The sequence below is a fragment of the Polypterus senegalus genome, chromosome 13 (genome assembly GCF_016835505.1).
Source record: "Polypterus senegalus isolate Bchr_013 chromosome 13, ASM1683550v1, whole genome shotgun sequence".
In the NCBI taxonomy this organism is placed as follows: domain Eukaryota; kingdom Metazoa; phylum Chordata; class Cladistia; order Polypteriformes; family Polypteridae; genus Polypterus; species Polypterus senegalus.
This window is the reverse complement of record NC_053166.1, coordinates 13,505,991-13,526,644: the sequence shown is the minus strand read 5'-3', so window position 1 is coordinate 13,526,644 and position 20,654 is coordinate 13,505,991. Positions and strand designations below refer to the sequence as shown.

General features: G+C 41.3%; 1 protein-coding gene across 1 annotated transcript in view; it reads left to right on the top strand.

Moving 5' to 3' along the window:
* itk (IL2 inducible T cell kinase) overlaps positions 1-20,654 on the top strand; it is a 103,261-nt gene that overhangs the window by 35,576 nt on the left and 47,031 nt on the right. The window contains exons 4-6 of the mRNA XM_039775160.1: positions 3,595-3,720; positions 9,680-9,720; positions 12,442-12,593. Of these exons, the coding sequence (XP_039631094.1) occupies positions 3,595-3,720; positions 9,680-9,720; positions 12,442-12,593 (319 nt within the window). The remainder of the gene's footprint in view (positions 1-3,594; positions 3,721-9,679; positions 9,721-12,441; positions 12,594-20,654) is intronic.

The window sequence follows — 20,654 nt, the reverse complement described above, 5'->3', positions numbered from 1 at the left end:
GGGGGGACAGAAACAAAAAAAAACTCCAGACGGCTGGAGAAAAAATAAAATCTGTAGGGATTCCAAACCATGAGACCGCCCAGTCCCCTCTGGGCATTCTACCTTACATAAATGAAACAGTCCTCTTTGGATTTAGGATTCTCACGGAAGGGCTTGATGATGATGATGGTCACGTAGACTTCTGCCTTTTAATCCGTCCATCATTGTTGGAGCATCATGAAGCTTTGAGTAGGTGGTGGCAGAAAAAGAAACAGAAAAGAGAGTAGGGGTCAGTACCGATTTTAGAGCCACCATGAATAGTTATTTTGAGGAAATTGAACATATAGAGTATCAGGATTAAGTTAAATAACGATTAAAATGAAGTAAGACAGATGAAGGGGACAGTCAAGTGGATGGAGGAAGAGGATGTAAGGGTACGGGAGGGAATGGCAACATGGAGGAGGCCAGATGTAGTTCAGGTGGCACACTGACTTGTAGTTACTTAAAATGTCTCTAGTTAAGACATCATTGGTGCTCAGCTTTCAGCCACATGTCTGTTCAATATGGCTGATGCTGTGCTCTTCATTGTGCTGTTCTGTCAGTTCATGGTGTGATGGTCTTCTTCTTTTGTTAATAAGAGAAATATACTTCTACATCATCACAGGTTAGCAAGAGAGAGAATGTGGTTGAGCAAGCAAATTTATGGGTTTTCTGTCCAACCCCTACAGCCAATAGGACATCATGGTACTTAAAGGCCTCTGAGACAAGCCAATTCCAAACAGCCATACCTCAGACCAATGGGGGAAATAGTACATTTAACACCTGCAACCCCCCCAAGACCATATGTTAAGCTAACCTGGCTTTGTGTGGGGGATAAGAGAAATACTTTAGCAAAGAAACACTCTCCAAACTGGTTAAGACACATCTCCCAAATCCTGTCGTAACATTATAAACAGACTTAGTCGTAAGTTGGGGCAAACACGAATGCCTCTCACCAAAGTAACACTAAATTACATTGCTTTGCCTATATTACAAATAAAGACATACAAAACATTTATCAAATTATATGCAAAATCTCACATCACAACACCTGCTTAACTTTTATCGACATTTATCTAACTCTACATTTATTTTTCTAGTATCAGAATGTAGTTTAAGTTAATTTGTTTTGGTTTCAAAAGATGTATTTTTCATATTTTTGATTCTTGTTTTCTTTTTTTCACATCTTTGCACCCCCCTTTTTGTTACTTTGCGCCCCCCCCCACACACACACATTTTGAGAACCACTGATGTAAAGTCTCCAGTAATAGGGACATTGATATTATCCATATGTATATTGAAATCCCCCAGAAGTATCATATTTGATGAAACAGTAGATAAGTGTGTAAGGAAAACAGCAAAGTCGTTCAGAAAGTCATTATTTGGTTTAGGGGGCCGGTAAACAGTTGCAATAATAGTAGTAATAAGGTCCATTTAATTGACATACAAGAGATTCAAAATAACTGAAGGCAGGAACAGACAACAGCAAGACTTTCCATTTCTCACGATACATTAACATGAGACCAGAGCCACGGGGTTGAGAGATGTAGATATAGGCCAGTCAGCGGAGGCTCAGACAGGTGAAAGCGAAGTCGGAGTAGCTTGGCAGCTGAGTACTGAAGCAGGCCCACCGCAGGTTGGATAGCGAGCGACAGGAGGGACCAACCAAACACGAACCAAATAAATATCCCACTGGTCCATAGGTTAAGCGAAGACGCAGGCAACTTGGATGTCCGGAGAACAAAGCCAGGTAAGTCTCAAGGCAGGGATAGGCCGAACAATAGTCCATACACAGCCAAATCAGCAGTCAAGCTAGAAATCAGTCTAGCTTTAAATGACTGAAAAATAAAACTCAACGAATAAACCTGCCTGAAATAAAAATGAAAACAGCTGCTTAGTACATTAGATTGCAAGTTAATCGTAAAAAAGTTAAAAAAGAAAAAAAGTTAAAAAGTTACCAGAGAGCAGCGGTGATCAGTCACGCCAGCATTCACTCAACCGGAAGTAGGTGAATGAATATGAATGGCACTATATAATAGATAGATAGATAGATAGATAGATAGATAGATAGATAGATAGATAGATAGATAGATGTGAAAGGCACTATATAATAGATAGATAGATAGATAGATAGATAGATAGATAGATATGAAAGGCACTATATGATAGATAGATAGATAGATAGATAGATAGATAGATAGATAGATAGATAGATAGATAGATAGATAGATAGATAGATAGATAGATAGGTATTGTATTGTATTGACCCCCTTCTTTTGACACCCACTGCTCGCCCAACCTACCTGGAAAAGGGTCTCTCTTTGAACTGCCTTTCCTAAGGTTTCTTCCATTTTTTCCCTACAAGATTTTTTTTGGGAGTTTTTCCTTGTCTTCTTAAAGAGTCAAGGCTGGGGGGCTGTCAAGAGGCAGGGCCTGTTAAAGCCCACTGTGGCACTTCTTATGTCATTTTGGGCTATACAAAAATAAATTGTATTGTATTGTGTTGTATAGGAAGGGTATTATATACAAAACAATATATAGATAGATAATGTGGCCAGCCACCCAAAACCTGACACAGACAGATGCAGGCCACAAGTCCAGCACACATGTTTATTAAGTGGTTCTCCTTCACTTACCACAGCAGCTCAGTACAATCCAGTACTTTAACAATGCAGTACTTTCCTTACTTTTCTTCTTTCTATTGCTCGTCTTTTTTTTTTCCTTCACCTCCACTCCTCCTCCGGCAAGTTTTGTCTTTCTCACTCCCGACTCTGGCTCCTTGAGTAGGGGCAACTGGCTCCTTTTATTCAGGCACTCAAGAGTATTTCCAGTGTCCCAACACCGTGGTCCGGAAGCACTTCAGGGTATGGTGGAAGCCTGACAAAGTAGAGCTCCGCAGCTCCTGCAGCACCCCCTTGTGGTACCCTAGAACCCAACAGGGCTAAGCCACCAAACGGCAATTCCTAATATGCCCTGTGGGAATCCGTGGCTCCGTAGCAACCCTGTGAGGCTGTCATCTAGTGATCCGGGGGAGGTAATGCACTGTGCACTCTATCTTCCCTGGAACTTCCTTCCCTACCAGTGACAATAGATAGATTTTAGTATAGTAGGCAGGATAAGATAGATAGATAGATAGATAGATAGATAGATAGATAGATAGATAGATAGATAGATAGATAGATAGATAGATAGATAGATAGATAGAGTGAAATGCACTATATGATAGATAGATAGATAGATAGATAGATAGATAGATAGATAGATAGATAGATAGATATTTTAGAGTAGTAGGCAAGATAGATAGAGAAAGAGAGAGAGAGATGTCCATGGGTGTCATAGTGGGGGGAAAAATGGTAATGATTACCCATGACCCACTGGGGCTCCCTTGAAGCTTGTAATGAAAAGTTTGTTTTCGAGAGGAAGGGGTGCACAGAGGCCACTTGTGTGTAGGCCTCAGAGTTCCGTGCTCACCCCTGTGTGTCCCTTTTACTTTTATTTTGTTTTTTAAACTTACTGGAACAATTGTAAGGCATCCTTTGATTATAAAAATAACAAGTTTTTTTCATTTTTTTTAAGAAACAAAACACAATAATCTTCTTAACAAGTACCATCCAAATTTTTGGGTGGATGGAAGATGGAGATGCTGTTCTCAGACTGAAAAGCTGGCCGCCGGCTGTGTGGAATACGACCCAACCAAAAACGGTATGTTGTTATTTCATTGGTGTGTGGATGGTCATAAATTGTAAAAAAATACTTTTCTGAACGATGCATTTGTTTCCTTTACCGATTCTTAATCAGAAGTCCTTGGGTGCTTTTCCACCACAGGAACTTTTGTTTAGGAACCAGGAATGTTTAGCATTCCCACTGCAGGAGCTCAGGACCTTTTTAACTCCTGGTAGGTTGTTTCTGGTACGTTTGTACTTTTCGTTCAACCAGGAACTATCATGGGTGGGGCTTTGGTGATGAATTGTGCTGATTGGATGACCATAAGGATTCACGCCATCTTATAAATCTATTAGTTGTTTGGACTTTGGAGAGTTACCAGTGAAGATGGAGCAGTGCCCTTTGTGCTGAAACAGTCTTTATAGCCACCTCCGTGGTGTGCCTCTCCACGCACTGCATCAAAGCAATAAGCCCCCCACCACCACCACCATGAAGTCAGAATCGATTTGAAGCAATAAAGTGCAGTGGACCCCCGTAAGTCGTTGATCGTGCCGCACTTCAAACGGCATCATTATTTTCTGCACGTCACACATTTTTGCATAAAGGTTACCTGTCCTCATGTTGTGTGGTGGGAACACAACACACGCAAATAGTGGTCCAGGGCCTGCATCGTACTGAAACTCATAGGGAAAACGCCTTATCAAAAATATTGCAAAATTATAGGCTTTGGTCAAATATAGTGTAACCAGTAAGGTGCGCCACTGAGCCCAAAACCCCAGACCCAAAAATACCCAACACTGTCATGGGTTCAAATAATTGGATTTTTAATCCACCAAGCACTGTATATAAATAAGTTCAGCCAATAATCACATAAAACCTCTCCTAATGGCCTCCAGTTGGTTGTTGCCTTCTGACTTGGATTCGTCAAGGTAAGGCAATGGGCTCTTTTTATACTGGGACCCAGTACAGCTTCCGATGACCCACCATGACTTGCAGAGAGCACTTTCAGGCTGTTTGAAAAACTAGGGTGGTTATCCTGTGACATCGCCCTCTTCTGGCAGCTGAGGAATGACCAATAGTGGGAGGCAGCTTGATGGCCGAGGTCTGCAGGACTGCTGAACAAATCCAAATCCTATTATGTGATATCATCTCTTGTTGAATTCTGCTCCATACTTGTAATGAATTATTATTATTATAATTATTATTATTATTATTATTATTATTATTGCACTATTTTATTGTATTGAGTAGTACTTGGGTGTTGTTCCATGTTAGCCATTATGAATGTAGTGAGAAGTCAAGCAGAGTGACACCTTTTATTGGCTATCTAAAAAGATTACATTATGCCAGCATTCGAGGTAACTCAGGCCCCTTCTTCAGGCAAGATGAGCCTGGGTTGGCTCGAAAGCTGGCATAATGCAATATTTTTAGTTAGTCAATAAAAGGTGTCATTTTGCTTGACTTCTCACTGTATAGTATTGAAGATTACTCGTGTCCTGTTCTATGTATTGTGTTGTATTGACCCCCTTTTTTTGACACCCACTGCACGCCCAACCTACCTGGAAAGGGGTCTTTTCTTTGAACTGCCTTTCCCAAGGTTTCTTCCTTTTTTTAACCTACTAGTTTTTCTTGGGAGTTTTTCCTCGCCTTCTTAGAGAATCAAGGCTGTGGGGCTGTCAAGAGGCAGGGTCTGTTAAAACCCATTGCATCACTCCTTATGTGATTTTGGGCCATACAAAAATGATTACCTTTTGCCTGTAGAAGGGCCCTGAGTTGCATCGAGAGCTTGCATATTGTAATCTTTCAAGTTAGCCAATAAAAGATGTCATTTTGCTTGACTTCTCATTCATAATGACTAATATGGTACAACACCCTAGTACTACAGCTATGCAAAAATAAATTATATTGTATTGAGAAGAGGCAGCATGGTGGCACAGTGGGTAGAGCTGCTGCCTTGCAGTTAGGAGACTTGGGTTCGCTTCGTCCTCTCTGTGTGGAGTCTGCATGGGTTTCCTCCAGGTACTCTGGTTTCCTCCCACAGCCCAAAGACATGCAGGTTAGGTGCACTGGCAACCCTAAATTGTCCCTACTGTGTACTTGGTATGTGCCCTGTGGTAGGCTGGCGCCCTGCCTGGGGTTTGTTTCCTGCCTTGCACCCTGTGTTGGCTGGGATTGGCTCCAGCAGACCCCCGTGACCCTATAGTTAGGATATAGGGGGTTGGATAATGGATGGATATATTGAGAAGGGGTGGCACAGTGGTGCAGTGGGTAGTGCTGCTGCCTTGCAGTTAGGAGACCCAGGTTTGCTTTGTCCTCCCTATGTGGAGTTTACATGTTCTCCACGTGTCTGCATGGGTTTCCTCCGGGTACTCTGGTTTCCTCACACAGTCCAAAGACATGCAGATTAGGTTCATTGGTAATCATAAATTGTCCCTACTGTGTACGTGGTATGTGCCCTGTGGTAGGCTGGCGCCCTGCCTGGGGTTTGTTTCCTGCCTTGCACCCTGTGTTGTCTGGGATTGGCTCCAGCAGACCCCCGTGACCCTGTAGTTAGGATATAGGGGGTTGGATAATGGATGGATATATTGAGAAGTCAAGTAAAATGACCCCTTTCATTGTCTAACTAAAAATATTACAATATGCAAGCTTTTGAGGGAACTCAGGCCCCTTCTTCAGGTGAGATGTAATACAGAGACTGAAGTTCCATGTGTTTATATACACACTAGGACAAATGCAAGATGGGAAAACCTTTAAGTGAGACATCTTAAATGTAAAAATTCTCTTCAGGCTAAGATTCATTTAGCAAGAGAGGAGAACAATGAGTGGTCAAGATCTTTGGATAAGATAACTGTCCAAGAATGTCTTTTGAGGTTTCTGATGAGTTTTTCAGTACAATGTGGTCTGTAGCCAGACTGTCTGTGTCAGTCCGAGAGATGCTCATATTTGGCCATAAAACTCTTGTCTCTATTCAAACCATGCTGTAATGTGTTAAATTTTAGCATTAGTTTAAGATGTCTACCTTAAAGGTTTTCCAATGTTGTATCTGTCCTGCTGTGTATATAAGCACTGGGAACTCCAGTTTCTGTATTACATTTTGCCTGAAGAAGGGGCCTGAGTTGCCTCGAAAGCTTGCAAAGCTAGCATTGTCCATCCTGCTATATCGTAACACAGGGTTACGGAGGTCTGCTGGAGCCAATCCCAGCTAACACAGGGTGCAAGGCAGGGAACAAACCCCAGGGAGGGCACCAGCACACCCCAGGGCCCACACACACTTACACCCACACACCAAGCACACACTAGGGACAATTTAGGACCGCCAATGCATCTAACCTGCATGTCTTTGGACTGTGGGAGGAAACCGGAGCACCCGGAGGAAACCCACACAGACACGGGGAGAACATGCAAACTCCAAACAGGGAGGACCCAGGATCGCTTACCACCCAATAGCACTAAATTTTAATTTGGGAATGCCCTATTGGCAGAAGTGCTCAAGTTTGGATCAGACTGGAACACTGCTAATATTTTTTTATCATCAAAATATACAGTCACACATGTGACCCATTTCAGATTTAAATCCATGTGATAAAATATACGTAAAATTCAAGCATTTCTTCGGAAGTTTTTTAGTAAGTTTAATAATTCCACATTTTAAATTATTCCATTCTATAATAATAAAAGTTCAATTACAAATTTTATAAATACTCAAAAGAATACTATCACTTCTTATTTCTAAATACAATAACATATTAGCGATTACAGAAGTAACGGTAAGAGAGAGGAATGAACTTGGATTATGGTGTTTGCTTACGGGTGAACAGGCCTACCTATCCACATGTCGAGATGAGTCTGGAAATGACAAGTGACGCCACTAGAACATCTGATAAGGTGCCACATGAGAGGTTGGGCATCAAACTAAAAGAAGTAGGAGTTCAGGGTGGTGTGTGTAGATGGGTGCAGAATTGGCTCAGACACAGGAAGCAGAGGGTGATGATGCGAGGAACCTCATCAGAACTGGCCGATGTTAAGAGTGGTGACCAGAAGGGGTCAGTGCTGGGGCCGCTGCTATTTTAATATATATATATATATATATATATATATATATATATATATAAATGATTTAGATCAGAATATAAGTAACAAGCTGGTTAGGTTTGTAGATGACACCAAGATAGGTGGATTACCAGATAATTTGGAAATTTATATCATTACAGAAGGACATGGATAGCATACAGGCTTGGGCAGATTTGTGGCAGATGAAATTTAATGTCAGTAAATGTAAAGTATTACACATAAGAAGTAAAAATATTAGGTGTGAATACACAATGGGGGTCAGAAAATCGAGAGTCGAGTAATATTTTGAAATGATTTTATAAAGCACAGAGAATTTGTTGATTTAGGTATTTTTAAAAGCCTTAAATTTTACACCGTTTGGCTTGCTCTCTCTCTCAAGGGTGGGGATCGATCTGTTCTTAGCATAATTCTTTTTTTTTTTTTTTGTAAAAACTTGATTGCTATGTATTGATTGTAATAAAATTAATAAATAAATTAAAAAAAAAAAAAAAAAAGAAAATCGAGAGTCCACCTTATGAGAAGGATTTAGGAGTCATGGTGGACTCTAAGCTATCGACTTCCAGACAGTGTTCAGAAGCCATTAAAAAGGCTAACAGAATGTCAGGTTATATAGCGCCTTGATGTGTGGAGTACAAGTCACAGGAGGTTCTGCTCAAGCTTTATAACACACTGGTGAGGCCTCATCTGGAGTACTGGGTGCAGTTTTGGTCTACAAAAAGGACATAACAGGGCTAAGGTCCAGAGAAGAGCGACTAGGCTGATTCCAGAGCTACAGGGATTGAGTTATGAGGAAAGATTAAAACAGCTGAGCCTTCAAAGAAGATTAAGAGGAGACCTGACTGAAGTGTTTAAAATTATGAAGGGAATTAGTGCAGTGGGTCGAGACGGTGACTTTAGAATGAGTTCATCAAGAACACGGAGACACAGTTGGAAACTTGTGAAGTGTAAATTTCACACAATCATTAGGAAGTTTTTCTTTACACAAAGAACAATAGACACTTGGAATAAGCGACCAAGTAGTGTAGTAGACAGTCAGACGTTATGGACTTTCAAAACTCGACTTGATGTTTTTTTTGCAAGAAATAAGTGGATAGGACTGGTGGGCTTTGTTGGGCTGAATGGCCTGTTCTCATCTAGAGTGTCCTAATGTTCTCAACTTTGTATTCTTTATTAACATTGTTATGTCATCACAAGCACCGTGAAAATGACAAACAAAAAATATAAACATACTTTTTTTTTAACATTTTACAAAGAATAAGTAAATAAATGAAACAACATACAAATCTATTGCGTACCTCGTTCCATTTACCAAGGGTGCAACAATTTTAAAGATTACCATTTTAGAGATCCTGCGGTGGGCTGGCGTCCTGCCTGGGGTTTGTTTTCTGCCTTGCGCCCTGTGTTGGCTCCAGCAGACCCCCGTGACCCTGTAGTTAGGATATAGCGGGATGGATAATGGATGGATGGATGGATTTTAGAGATCAGCGTTTACTTTCCGTTATTTCCTCATAGTTTCTCCACACTTCCGGTATTCTCCCTCATTACATCCCCTAGGAGCGGAATGATTTTGCGGTCATTTACACGAGCCGATATCGACATACTCTGTGTGATTTTTCTACCATAAATAGTTGCAATAAACAAGTTTGTTTCAATAAATAGCTTCTACTTTGGTTTCCATTTTTTTTACACCCCCCGCACCCCACAGGTTAAGAAACACTTTTTTATATCCACCGTATGCTAGTGCAGTTTGTAACACTAAATCAGCCAGTTTGACTCTGTGCAAGACTGGCGCCCTGTGTAGGGTCGATTAAAGCCTTGTAACCAGAACTGCTGGGTTAGACTCCTGCCATCTGTGACCCTGAATTGAATGAAACAGGATTGTTAATGCTATGTTATATTACATTCTATGTTATGTTCTATTTTACAGGCTCTAAGAAGCCATTGCCACCAACACCAAAAGACAACCGTGTAAGTATGCTGTCCATGCTCTCTATTTACTACAAACTAAAGACCATCTATGACATAAAAATGCCTATATGTGCAATATAAATATAAACTGCTCAAAAAAATGAAAGGGCCACTTTTTAATGAGAGTATAGCATCAAGTCAATGACACTTGTGGGCTATTGATCTGGTCAGTGAAGTAGCAGATGGTCTTTTTCATCTGTTTCAGCTGCTTTGGTGCACTAGAGGGGTAACAACGAGACGACCACCAAAACAGGAATGAATGGTTTAACAGATGGAGGGAGGCCACTGACATTTTTCACTCCTCATCTGTTTTGTTACTCGTTTTGCATTTGGCTATGGTCAGTGTCACTACTGGTAGCACAAGACCATACCTGGACCCTACAGAGCTGGCACAGGTAGTCCAACTTCTCCAGGATGGCACATCAATATGTGCCTCCCATTGCCAGAAGGTTTGCTGTGTCTCTCAGCACAGTCTCAAGGGCATGCAGGAGATCCTAGGAGACAGACAGGCAGTTAGTTACTCTAGGAGAGCTGGACAGGCCCCCTCGTACTGTAGAAGGTCCTTAACCCATCATCTGGTCCCACCGGTATCTGCTCCTTTGGGCAAGGAGGAACAGGATGAGCACTGGCAGAGCCTACAAAATGACCTCCAGCTGGCAGGCAGGTCACTGGTGTGAATGTCTCTGACCAAACAATCAGAAATAGACTTCATGAGGGTGGCCTGAGGGCCCAACATCCTCTAGTGTTCACCATGGAGCTCGATTGGCATTTGCCATAGAATCCAGGAATTGGCAGGTCCATCACTGGCGCCCTGTGCTTTTCACGGATGAGAGCAGGTTCACCCTGAACACATGTGACAGACGTGAAAGGGTCTGCAGAAGGCGTGGAGAACATTACGCTACCTGTAACATCATTCAGCATGAGCGGTTTGGTGGTGGGTCAGTGAGGGTCTGGGAAGGCATATCCATTTTGGGACACACAGACCTCTACAAGCTAGACAATGGCACTTTCACTGCCATTAGGTATCAGGATGAAATCCTTGGACCCATGGTCAGGACCTATGCTGGTGCAGTGGCTCCTGGGTTCCTCCTGGTGCACGACAATGCCCGGCCTCATGTGGCGAGAGGATGACAGGACTGATAACATTGACTGGCTCACTCGCCTGACCTAAATCCAATAGAACACCTCAGGGTGGGACATTATGTTTCGGGCCATCTGACACCTCAGACTGTCCAGGAGCTCAGTGATGCCCTGGTCTAGATCTGGGAGGAGAGCCCCCGGGACACCATCCGTCATCTCATTTGGACTCATTTGGAGTTACTGCATTGAAATTTCAGCAAAAATGTACTAGCCTTCCTGTCGCATCATTTTTTTCACTTTGATTTTTAGGGTGTCTTTGAATTCAGCTCTCTGTAGGTTGATCATTTTCATTTCCATCAAACGATGTGCCATCCTTTCGTTCCTAACACATTACCAATACCAGTCCATATCAGTAGAGAGAGCCAGCAGGATTTTTTTTCCCATTGACATCTGATGTGTTTTCAAAGTGTTCCTTTAATTTTGTTTGAGCAGTTTATATTTGAGAATGAGATGACAATGATAAAGAGTTGGGGTGCCCCATATAATTGGTTTGCAGAAAAACAAAAATATATATATATGCAATGATTGCAGAGACGTGAGTTCGCAACAGAACTGACAAAGATGGGGGAACTTCTGGTTTTCAGTCTTTTTGGCAAGTAGGGAATCCAGGTGGAGAAACACCAGAAGTGACATCAGGGGTGTTCTAGCCATCGATCATCTTGCAGAGGTTTGCAGAGGGAGAAAGAGGAAAAGGCATTAGATCGGCATTTCTCCACCTTTAAGTATTTGCGACCGGAGTTTTCATAACAGTTTTAATCGCTCCCCCCTAACGTTTTTTTGAAAGGAGCCCACTAATACCAATTAGTTCTTTTTTAATTAATGATATATCATAGATGCATATTTTATTATACCTACTTAACTTTTTTAACATTTATCTAAGTCTAGTATCACAATGTAGTTTAAGTTAATTTGTTTTAGTTTCAATAGATGTATTTTTCATATTTTTGATTCTTCTTTTTTTTCACATCTTCATGCCCACCTTTTTGTTACTTTGCGTCCCCCTAGTGGGGCCCGCCCCACAGTTTGAGAACCACTGCATTAGGACACAGCGCCAACCCCTGGAGTGGTGGTAGAATTACAATCACTAGAGCCTTTTAGCTGTCCCCTATGTGCATGTGTGTGACAATGTGTGTGTGTGTGTCTTTACATATAATACATTATCAATAATATCTGCCAGAACAGTACATTTTTATTGAAAGTCTCATATGAGCATGGATTTGCCATTCACCTTTGTTACTTTGTGCCTTCCTTTGTGGGTTTCAGTACCTAAACCCTTCAACCATAAAGTGGATTGTTAATTATTTCTGATAAGGAAGACATACATTTTAAGGTTAGGAAGACAAAAGTTTTGAGGTGAGGTAGTAATGGTCTTTAATCATGGTGCTACAGACTGGAGACATGGTGAGTGTTGATTAGCACATACAAGTAACAAATTCATTGGACGCGGGACACGCCACAAGGCCCCGCCTCTGCTTAATTTGCATTGATTGAATTTCCTTGATGCAATAGCCAATCAGCTTGAAGTTAATCAACTCATCATGGCTTTGCTTTTCTCTCTTTTCTGTTTATGGCTCTTTACAGAGACAGTTTTCTGACCCAGGATCGATGGTGGTGGTTGCTCTTTACGACTTTATTCCTCAAGGTGCCAGTGACCTGATGCTGCATAGACAAGAGGAGTACATTGTGACAGACCAGTCGGATCCCAACTGGTGGATTGCTCAGGACAAGAATGGGTAACTGAGCTCTTCCTTTTTCGCGGGTCCTAATTCTTATCCAATTCAGGTATAATATAATATTTGGCGTCAGGTAGGAAATGTGGCTGGAAGTAATGCTAAGGAGGCCAGCAGTTACAACAACAACAGCAACATTTATTTCTATAGCATATCTACATGAAAATGTAGCTCAAAGTGCTTCACAAATTGTCAAAGAGATAGTTACAAGAAAAGATAAGGAAGGTAAATTAGGCAAGAATAATAATGAATAACTAATAATGTGAATTTCCCCTTGGGATTAATAAAGTATCTATCTATCTATCTATCTATCTATCTATCTATCTATCTATCTATCTATCTATCTATCTAATAAAAAATAATTAAAATGAGCTTACCTAAAATAGATATGTAATTAGTTGAACGATGGAGTTTTTATATACATTTTTGATTAGTACAATGGATGTCAATTGGCCAAGAGGGCCCGAAAAAACATAAAAAAAACAGTGAAGTTGGAGACAAAACTAAATCTGCAGGGGTTCCACGGTCAAAAGACCACCCATCCCTTACTGGGCATTGTACCTCCCATAAGTGTCCTTAAGTCGTTCCTCACTGCTTCCAGGCTTTGCCACCGAGGAATGACCTCAGTGGGTCCCACGGACAGCTGGGGCACTCGCCCTTCATTCAAGCATCACAGGACTTTGATCAGGTGGTGGTGGTGGTGGCAGCGCAAAATTTATCATATAAGCAAATGAGGGAGACCATTATGTATCTTTGTGAATTTTTCTTCTGAATTCTGTCTTTGTATCCTGGTATTTATTTATTCTTAGTTTAGAAAATGTAGCGTACAGTTAGTACAGTAGTACATCGTACTTCGAACAATGCTAACTTCAAATGTTCCAGAGTTCGAACACTAAATTTAAGAGAAATTTGATTTGCAGCTTCTACATTCCATCTGCACATGTAGTGAAAAAACTGCAGTAACTGATCGCACTTATGCAGAGAGCATAAACGTCATCTGTTGTGCGCCCAAGTCATCTCTCGCTCTCACTGTAAACGCATCTATTGCGTTACACCTGTTTTTGGTGCTTTTTTTGCTTTATTTTTGGTGTGTTTCACCACATATATAACCCTTGTCTATTAACCACGGCATCCAAGAAGAGTGTGGAAGCAAAGAACCTTAAGAGGAAGGATGTAGTATTGATGGTTGAAGTGAAAAAGGAAATCGCCACAGTGAGTCTAGCAGACAGCTGGGGCACTCGCCTTCATTCAAGCATCATAGATGACTTATCTATCTATCTATCTATCTATCTATAATATAGTGACTTTCATGTCTATCGATCTATCTATCTATCTATCTATCTATCTATCTATCATATTGTGACTTTCATGTCTATCGATCTATCTATCTATCTATCTATCTATAATATAGTGACTTTCATGTCTATCTATCTATCTATCTATCTATGAATACTCTGTTGGCAGGACTGGGATGAAGGCAAATATAGGGTTGGTGCAGAAGTCCTCCTTTTAGTGGCCTCATCTCGTGGTGATCCTCCATTCGGACAGCTCCTTCCCAATCAGTAACTGGCTCCTTCCCCCCTTAACTCTCTTTTATAAACTTTAGTTGTTTCTTTTTACTATTTCTCTCACAAAGGCTCCATAAATTACAAGTTAAATGATGACAGGGATGCCACAAACAGGTGACGCCATATTGTGCTTTACTCTGGTATGTCGGCTTTTTTCATTTACCCCGACAAGCAATAGAAGAAGCCCACACAAAACCACCAATCAGGAAACAGCAGAGGCTGCTTTACAAGAAAATGAGGGAGAATCAGAAAGATAAGAAACAGTGGTTTGGACAAGCGATAGGGCTTCATGCTCAATGTGGTTATTGAGCACCGGCTCCAAATCTCACTTTACAAGGCTAGACGTCCATTACTCAGAGGTTTTCTTTGTCTTTCATCACATCACATTGATTTGTCTTTCCATGCAGTCATCTATTTTCGGTTCGACTTATCCGATTTGGCCCAGTCCATCTATACTGGGTGCAAGCTGAGAACCAGCAGTGGGTGCCATGCAGGCTGTTGAAGGGAACTCTCACTATCCAAGTGTCTGTGTGTTTCTGTGTATCTGTGTGTCCATCCGGTGGCTATGCCATTCAGAATGAGATTTGTAAAAAACAGTGCTAAGGTTTGTGTTGCACCATCTGTTGGAATGAAAATTGCTATGTAGTTTATTACTACATGCATTACAAAATTATTCCAAAAGATGGTGTGCTGCAAGCAATAATTCTGAATGCACTGAGATCTGCATTGATTATGTAGACTTCAACTCATCTTAGATGGGTAGCACAACTAGTTAGTCTGTATTTTATATAGCACCTTTTCACAGTGAGCACCAACACATGGGGCTTTACAAAGAAGACAAAACAAGTACAGTATACAGTAATGGCAGATTTTATATTGCATCTTTGGCAGTGGGCACTTTCATTTGGGGCTTAACAAGGCAGGCAAATGTCCAAAAGACAGATAGAAATGTAGTTTCCCCCCTGGGGGAGGATTTGGTCTTTTACATAAGCTCAATAAATACATTTTTAAAAAATTATTATATTATGACAAACAGCAGATTCCCTCTTAAATTCACACCAGAAGGAGAAATAAGAAAAACAAACATGTCCAATAGGTATAAAGGAATCAATTATTCAGAAATCCATCCATCCATTATCCAACCCACTATATCCTAACTACAGGGTCACAGGGGTCTGCTGGAGCCGATCCTAGCCAACACAGGGCACAAGGCAGGAAACAAACCCCGGGCAGGGTGCCAACCCACCGCAGGGTGCACACACACACACACACACACACACACACACACACTAGGGACAATTTAGAATCACCAATGCACCTAACCTGCATGTCTTTGGACTGTGGGAGGAAACCCACGCAGACACGGGGAGAACATGCAAACTCCACGCAGGTCAGACCCAGGAAGCAAACCCACTGCGCCACCGTGCCACCCTTATTTAGAAATGGCAGACTTTATACAGCACCTTTCACACTGAGCATTATCACATGGGGCTTTGAAAAGCAGACGAATATCCTACAGCTATAAAGGAGGCGGTTATACAGTAACGGCAGATTTTATATAGCGCCTTTTACAGTGAACACTATCAAGTGTGGCTTTAAAAAGCCTACATGGGAATAAAATAAGATATACCTATAGATAGGCAGGTATACCCATAGGTTTACATGAATCAGTTATACAGCAATGGAAGATTTTATATAGCACCTTTCACACTGAGTACTTTTACTTGAGGCTTTAAACAGCAGAGAAAAGTTCCATAGGTAGAAAAGAGGCAATATATTGTAATGACAAATTTTATAAAGCGCCTTTCACGCTGAGTACTTTTACTGTGAGCTTTATAAAGCAGACAAATGTCTCTTAGATATACTGTAAATGTAGTAGTTATACAGCAATGGAAGATTTCTTATAGCGCCTTTCACTCTAAGCACTTTTACTTGGGGCTTCACAAAGCAGACAAAAGTCCCATAGAGGTATAAAAGAGGCAGTATACTGTAATAACAAATTTAATAAAGTGCCTTTCACACTCAGTACTTTTACAGTGAGCTTTATGAAGCAGATAAATGTCCCCTAGATAGATAGATAGATAGATAGATAGATAGATAGATAGATAGATAGATAGATAGATATGAAAGGCACTATATAATAGATAGATAAATAGATAGATATGAATGGCACTATATAATAGATAGATAGATAGATAGATAGATAGATAGATAGATAGATAGATAGATAGATAGATATGAAAGGCACTATATAATAGATAGATAGATAGATAGATATGAATGGCACTATATGATAGATAGATAGATAGATAGATAGATAGATAGATAGATAGATAGATAGATAGATATGAAAGGCACTATATAATAGATAGATAGATAGATAGATAGATAGATAGATAGATAGATAGATAGATAGATAGATATTTTTTATTTTTATTTTTAAAATGACCTTTATTATGAACAATAACAAAAATACAGTCATAAGACAAACAATCCCAATATTCAGGATATTAACAAAAAAGTCTGTATCACACAACCACCACTGCTCCCCCTTTACACTCCTCCTACTCCACTCATAAATATAATCAAAAAGTTGACAATTCATTATAATACAAAGACCACCACTACTCCCCCTTTACACTCCTCCTACTCCGCACATAAATAATAAAATAATGGTAATTCATTATAACACAAAGACCACCATTACTCCCCCTTTACACTCCTCCCACTCTGCATATTAATAGATTATTTTAATATTAAAAATTAAACTTTACTTCGTGCAACAAAAAAAAAAAAAAAAATTGAACACAGCAGTAGTATGCAGTTAATAAATATGTTGCATTACTCCACTACTATTGCCCCGTGCACACTTCTTACTCCACACATAAAGTACAGAATTTCCATATTAAATAAGTAATTCATAATTTGTTCATTAACCCACTATTCCCTTATACATGCCTCCTGATTCACACATAAATAATAAATAATTGTCCATAATAAACACACAATTCATAATCAGTTTACTCCACCATCACTCCCCCTGTACTGTCTCCTACTCCGTACATCGCTCTCCATTATACACACAGCATTGTATTCCCCAGGAGTCTCCTATTCTGAGCTTTCAATCATCCAGTATTTAAATATTTTGAAGGACATTTAAAGAAGTCACCACCCAGTCACCAGCTTGCCCTTCTCAACAGAACACAAAGCCCCCCCAAGCCCCCATAAATCACAGAAGGTCTGCATGTCTCCAATGAGTTGATGGTAAGTGAACTCCAGCTTCAACCGGCACTTCACCAGCACTTTAAACATCAGGAGCACATCAGTGGTCTTTGAGTTTTTTTCTCTGTTCCTCCTGGTTTTGAGGATTGACAGTTTTGCTTGGCCCAGTAGATAATTTCCCAGCACACACTTGTTTCTCTGTCTCTGAGTATACTTAATACCAAAAATAAATCCAACAGTTGACAATGACAGTCCTATTCTATCCAAAAGTATCTTGAGAAATATAAAAAATGGTTCGAGCCGTTTGCAGTTAACAAAAAGATGAAAACAGTCTCTGCTGTTGACAAAACGGACAACAATCTGATGTTCCTGGTGAAATAACCGATAAAAAGGAGTTGGTGGCGAGAGCCCCATGAAGAATCCTCCATTGCAGGTCGCCAATTCTTTTTGCAGTGGTTGTTTAAAAAAGTTCTCCACGCTGGAGTTTCATTCACTCCAACATGCAGTTCTTGTCTCCAGCGTGTGTCTGGCAAGTCTCTAAGAAATTTATAAAAAGTCACCTTAACACACACCTGGTAGAGCTCATTTTTTCCCATCGTGTCAAACTGCTTGTCTATTAAGTTGCCAACTTTCAGAATGGAGCCTGGCGGTCAGTGCAGTCTGTGACGTTGGGTTTGACTTGGATGACGAGTTCTGTGATATCTGAGTTGAAGATCGGATTGTCGGAGAGCGCTCTGGCACAGTGACCCTGCGCCTAAGTTCACCAAGGCCTCCTTAAACTGGCACAGAAAGTGGTGTACAAGGCGTTCAGACCTCACGCCCAGGACCGATGTGAGGTGTGCTGCGGTGTGCCATGTGCTAGTGTGGTTATTTAAAAGATGGCCAATCTTCGTGATTCCACTTTTAATAAGGATTGAGGTGAAGTGACAAGAGAAAAGCAGAGGAGAGTTCAACACATTATTCCTAATCAGAGGTTCCTCTAAAAAACAATGAAGATTGCCAAAAACAAAACGAGATCTCATAAGTTTACTATGCCAAGTAAGCAACATTGACTGATAGAATTTTGGCAAAACTGATAAAGTTAGTTTGGAGACGTCTAAGAGGAGTAGCTGTTTGTCAAATTTTAACTCGCTCACTTTGTGTAAAATTACAAACGCCAGGTCTCTCCAAGGCAGGCCGTCTGGACCATAGAACAGCCTCTGCAGCGTCTGGAGCCTGAAGGCCTCGATTTTACTTCTGACGTCAATCAGTCCCTGCCCTCCTTCTGCCACTGGTAGGTGCAGCACACCTCTCTGGACCCAGTGTAGACTGTCCCAAAAAAAGTCAAGGATGATCGTCTGTACAGGATTTGATCAGAGCTACTGGTGGATCAGCACACCTGAGCTTGTGCCAAAACATGGAGGCAATCAAGTTATTCAGGATTAACACCCTGCCTCTACATGAAATGTCCCTCAGAAGCCACTTCCAACGGTTCAGCCTTGCTTGGATCAGATCTGTCCACCCCACCCAATTTTCTACAGCAGTGCCATCTGTGCCTAAATACACCCCCAGGTACTTAAACACGTTTCTATTCCATTGGAGGGTCTCAGGAAGAGCTGGAGGAGACGAGTCCCCAGTCACCCAGCAAGAAAGCATTGCTCTTGAGCCAATTGACTTTCGCTGACGTCAGTTTTTGAAAAACGTCTAAGCAGTTGACTAAAGTGTTTACCTCAGATGTAGAAGACACAAAGACAGTAATATCATCTGCGTAGGCAACGACCTTAAAACAAGCAGTGGGGCAAACTGGGATGCTGAGACCAGAAAGACGACGCCTGAGCTGCTCTAGGAGGGGCTCAATTGACAGAGAGTAGAGCATCCCTGAGAGTGGGCAGCCCTGGCGAATACCCCTGGTGACAGAGAAAGGGGCTGTTGTGGCACCGTTAATCTTCAGAACGCCATATATATTTGAGTAAAGCATTCCAATGTATTTGGAGAAGGAGGACCCAAACCCAAAAGCTTGTAGGACTCTGAACAGATATTGGTGATCCACTCTGTCAAAAGCTTTTTCTTGATCCAATGAGATCATTCCTGCCTTTAAACCGAGAAGCTTTGAAGTCGTAATCAGGTCTCGCACCAGAAATATATTGTCAAAGATGGAGCGGTCTGGCACACAGTAGGTCTGATCTGACCTGATGACACACCCCATTACTCTACGCAGGCGAGTAGCCAGAGCCCTGGACAGAATCTTATAATCCGTACATAAAAGGCTAACAGGACGCCAGTTCTTGAGGTCGGACAAATCTCCTTTTTTTGGGAGCAGAGCAATAACAGCCCGCCGACAGGATAATGGCAGTTCATTGTTCATTATGCTCTCTCCGAAGACTGCCAATAAATCCGCACCTAATAAATTCCAGAATGTCTTAAAAAACTCGACCGTCAGGCCGTCTATGCCAGGTGACTTTCCTGTATTTAGTTCGCTGAGGGCCGTAGTCAAGTCCTGTAAGCTGAGGGTTGTATCCAGAAGCTCTTTTTCCGTTTTGGGGATTTGTGGCAGGTTGTCTAGGAGGCTCCTGGTCTCAGAAGAATCTTCTGTTGTTTCGGCACAGAACAGCTTTTTATAAAAATCATGAGCAATAGCTCTGATGGCCTCAGGCTCCTCGATGATGCGCCCATCCTCATTTTTCAGAGCGTGAATCACTTTACTCTGTGATCTTTTCTTTTCAAGTCCAAAAAAAAATTGAGAAGGAGAATCCATTTCGACCAACTCCTGAATTCTTGAGCGCACAAGAGCACCATGCACCCGTCTGTCCAATAAGTCCATGAGATCTTGTTTTTTTGTTTTAGATTTTCAAAGACGCCATCGTTAAAAGAGCTGTCTAAAGACGAAGAAAGCTCTAAGATGTCCTCCTCCAACTCTGCCATTGCCTTCCTCATATTCTGAGTTGCATTCTGCGTGTATTGCTGACACAGCACTTTGATCTGAGTTTTGAACAGTCCCACCACTGCCGAGATGAAAAGGAACTTGTCGTCAACCTCCACCTCTTCCAGAAGAATTCAAAAACTTCAATGAAACGGAGATCTTTCAGTAGGCTGTTGTTGAAGTGCCAGTATGACGGAAAGGAAGATCGAAATGGAAGTGAAACTTTGAGAAGGACAAGACTGTGATCAGAGAAGCCAGAAGGATGAATGGAGCAGTTCGCTATAAGATTGCTGTGGTGATTCAAGCAATACACTCTATCTAGTCTCGCCATGGAGATCGAGCCCCAACCCTTCACCCACGTGTACTGGCGAATTC